The sequence below is a fragment of the Simochromis diagramma genome, unplaced genomic scaffold (genome assembly GCF_900408965.1).
Source record: "Simochromis diagramma unplaced genomic scaffold, fSimDia1.1 OVJJ01000753.1, whole genome shotgun sequence".
Taxonomy (NCBI): Eukaryota; Metazoa; Chordata; class Actinopteri; order Cichliformes; family Cichlidae; genus Simochromis; species Simochromis diagramma.
This window is the reverse complement of record NW_024387523.1, coordinates 13,407,215-13,410,528: the sequence shown is the minus strand read 5'-3', so window position 1 is coordinate 13,410,528 and position 3,314 is coordinate 13,407,215. Positions and strand designations below refer to the sequence as shown.

At 39.7% G+C, this 3,314-nt stretch overlaps 1 protein-coding gene across 1 annotated transcript; it reads right to left on the bottom strand.

Annotated features, from left to right (window-relative positions):
* Positions 1-354: 354 nt before the first annotated feature.
* On the bottom strand, positions 355-2,047 carry LOC120726838 (lactose-binding lectin l-2-like). Its single transcript, XM_040020818.1, has 2 exons — positions 1,746-2,047; positions 355-1,162 (listed from the first exon to the last, which is right to left on the bottom strand). Exons 1-2 carry the CDS (start codon positions 1,831-1,833, stop codon positions 723-725), a joined length of 528 nt encoding a protein of 175 aa, XP_039876752.1. The 5' UTR covers positions 1,834-2,047; the 3' UTR covers positions 355-722.
* Between the last annotated feature and the right edge of the window lie 1,267 nt (positions 2,048-3,314).

Below are 3,314 nucleotides of genomic sequence, written 5' to 3'. Positions count from 1 at the left end.
TGTACTGAGAGGGTGTATCAGTGTTTACCAAGGTATATCGCCAAGCTAAACTATGTTTCAAATTTATTTTCCATTGATTCTTTCCTTGGTCTCGTGTATAGGAATTTCTTTTACTTATGTATTAATCACATTATTTTATTGTATGATACCTTGGTGCCACTGGATTTTAACATGTCTGACACTCATACAGTAAGACAAATGGTGAGGGTGTAGTAAGGAAGTTGGGGGAAGCAGACCACGCCACAGGAAGAGTCTTTTGTCTCTCTGAGGACTCTGGGAGGTAGCAAGGGAGTGTGAACCTTAAAGTGTGAAACAGCTGTGTACTGCCTTTTGTTCCTGAAGAAGGTGTTTAACTGAGAGCCATGCTAGGCTCAGGGAGACTCTGCTGACCTGCCCCGCGGTCATGTAGGCTCTCCACAAGCTTGGTTTTCTGTTCTTTGTGTGTTTGGATTAAAGAATGTTAGCTACCGCTCACCGCTCGTCTGCAGGCTTTATTTAAATGGAAAACTTCCACAACACTCGGTACACTAAACACCACTGAGGCTGCAGCAGACGGGATGAAAAGCACAGCAAAATACAACATACTTTTTTTCTTTCTTTCTTTAGTTGTTGATTACACATTTAGGAAAATCAAGGTCAATGGAATTTTGTCAGTGTCACACGAACATATAAAAGACATATAACAGAAACATTGAAGGTTAAATGTATATTTTTGTTTTGTTTTATGTTTTAGGACAGGTTATTCGTGTTGCACAAACAGAAGGAGAAATTACAGAACATGGGAAGTCATTCCACTTCTTTACATTTGAATAGTTCATGTGACCACAGTGTTCAATTCCCTTCCAGTTGTCTGGCTGTTGTGGATACCAGTGGACAAACCGAACTGCACAACCATCAGACCACATCCATCTGCCTTCTTTATGAAGGTCACTCAGACCAATCCAGGTGTGTCCCTCAGTGTGGTCAAAGTTCTTAATTAAGGTTCTGACAAAGTTCTCTTCCTCCCTGCTATGAATAGAAACCAGGTTGGCTCCCTGTGACACACAGTAGAGCTCTGCATCAGCCCAGCTCATATGTGCGGCGACATATTTGTAGCAGCGGCCATTGAAGCTGTACCAGAACATGGGGCAGTTTCCATGCAGTAGTTGAACTCTGTGGTCATCTGAAGAAGACACAGACACAGTTAGGATCAAGTGAAAAAGTACGAGTTAAAGAGATCGTGTTTTTGCAGAAATAAAGCTGGTCAGCTCTGGTATTTCAAGGGTGACACCTGGTGACAGACTGTTTTCTTTGGTCTAGTTTTCAAGCCTTCACATCTTCATTGTTAAACCCCTGAACTATTCAGAGAAGATTGGTTACATGTCTGTCATTTACAGATCAATGCTACAAATAACTGCCACAGTGAAAGTTGAAATGACTGTTACTGTACATGGCTTCACTTTGTAAGGAGTCTATTATCTAACTTTAATCTTACTTATTTATGGTGCCAAAATGAAAGATGAAAGTCTGCCCATCAATGTGAAAGTTAAAATACACAGAGAAGAAAGTGGGGCTTATTATGGTTATTGGCAGGTCTTTATCATAACTCTATGATTTAGCAGAAGCCATCTGGTATGGGAAGAAAAGAAATCCATATTATAATCCTACACTAATACTTTTTGGATAACACTACCTGCTGAAACAAAAAACATCAGAAACATAAGGAAAACATAGAATGGTTACCAAGTAAAACATAGAATGGTTACCAAGTTGGAGCTTCATTTTATTGCCATCAGACGGAGTCTCAGAAGGAGCACCCAGAGCCAGACCGAACAAGAAGAGGAGCAAGATCATGTTGGAGCTTTAAGTCTCAAAGTGTGATGAGGAGCTGCTGAAGCTTCTTTGTACAGGATTCGAGGCTGCTTTCTTTTATAGCTGCCAGAGAGGGTGTTTTCACTGCTGGTGTGACATCACTGGCCAGCTGGACCAAAATTATACACTGTAAACAACACTAAACATAAGCCAGAAAAAAAAAACAAATTCCAAAGAGATTAACAAAGGTTGTTTGTTTTTTGTTGTGTAGCGTATATTTATTGTACATTAAAGGTGTTATATGCATGATGACTAATCAAACCTAACTGACTAAACACAAGCCAGTAACAAGGTAAAATTTCACACGTGACTGTTTTTACTGTGCAATTATATTCTATTGTGTCATAAAAGGAATCGGTTACTGAAACAGATCAGACCAGAGCATCTGAGAAAAGAAAAAAACTCCTCAGCTCCTCTAAACAGAGAGAGAACAAACTCCCCCGATGCAGCCCGATTTCTTTCTTTCTTTTTCTTTCTTAGAAAGAGAAGTAAATACAGTGTGAACTGCCAGCCATCTGAGATCTTTACAGACAGTGCTGTATGACTATGGAATTATATTTATGTCATAACAAGCACACAGCAAAAAATAATCTGAAAAAATAATTTCTGCTCATAATGAGAAGCATGCATCATTCCTAAGAAAAATGTAAATAGTTCTTTAGTCAGTTGAGTAAACTTAATTTGTAAACTTACATAAAAATATGACATGTGCTTATGTTGCTGCCTGTGAAACAGCTGTACACGTCTGGCTGCAGAGATCCACTCACTGTGGGTTCAGGAAACAATGAAACAATTACACTGTAAAACCCTCCACTAGGGTACATTAAATCACATCACTACTGATGTGTGGCATAAGTAGAACAAACAAGATGATGGTTTCTGTCACACTGACAGAACTGATGCGCACTGCTCAGGTGGGATCGAGATCCTAAGCCTGAACCTTTGGCACTGAAGATGAACACAAGACCCTCCAATAACTTGGGAGTAACACTTAAAACCTGCAATGTAAACTTAGATGATTTTTTTGTTTGTTTTTTCATTTTCAGCATATGAATAATACCAAGATAATGTGTAACTTAACACGGATATAAAACTAGAACAGAGTATCTAACATGTTAGGCTGACTGTGCAGACAAACGTGTGTTTGGATTCTGGCCAACTCCTCTTCGTCCTCACTGTGGATAGACACCAGGTTGGCTCGCTGTGACTCACAGTAGAGCTCTGCATTAGCCCAGCTCATGTGTGTGGCTACATATTTGTAGCAGCGCCGATTGAAGCTGTACCAGAACAGGGGACAGTTTCCACGCAGTAGTTTAACTCTGTGGTCATCTGAAGAAGACACAGTAGTCAGAACTTGATGAAAAAGTAAGAATGAAAGAGATCATGTTTTTGTTAGTGTGACAGACTTTTTTCTTTGATATTCTTCAGAGATGGTACATCAGACAAGCACTTCAGCACAGTTG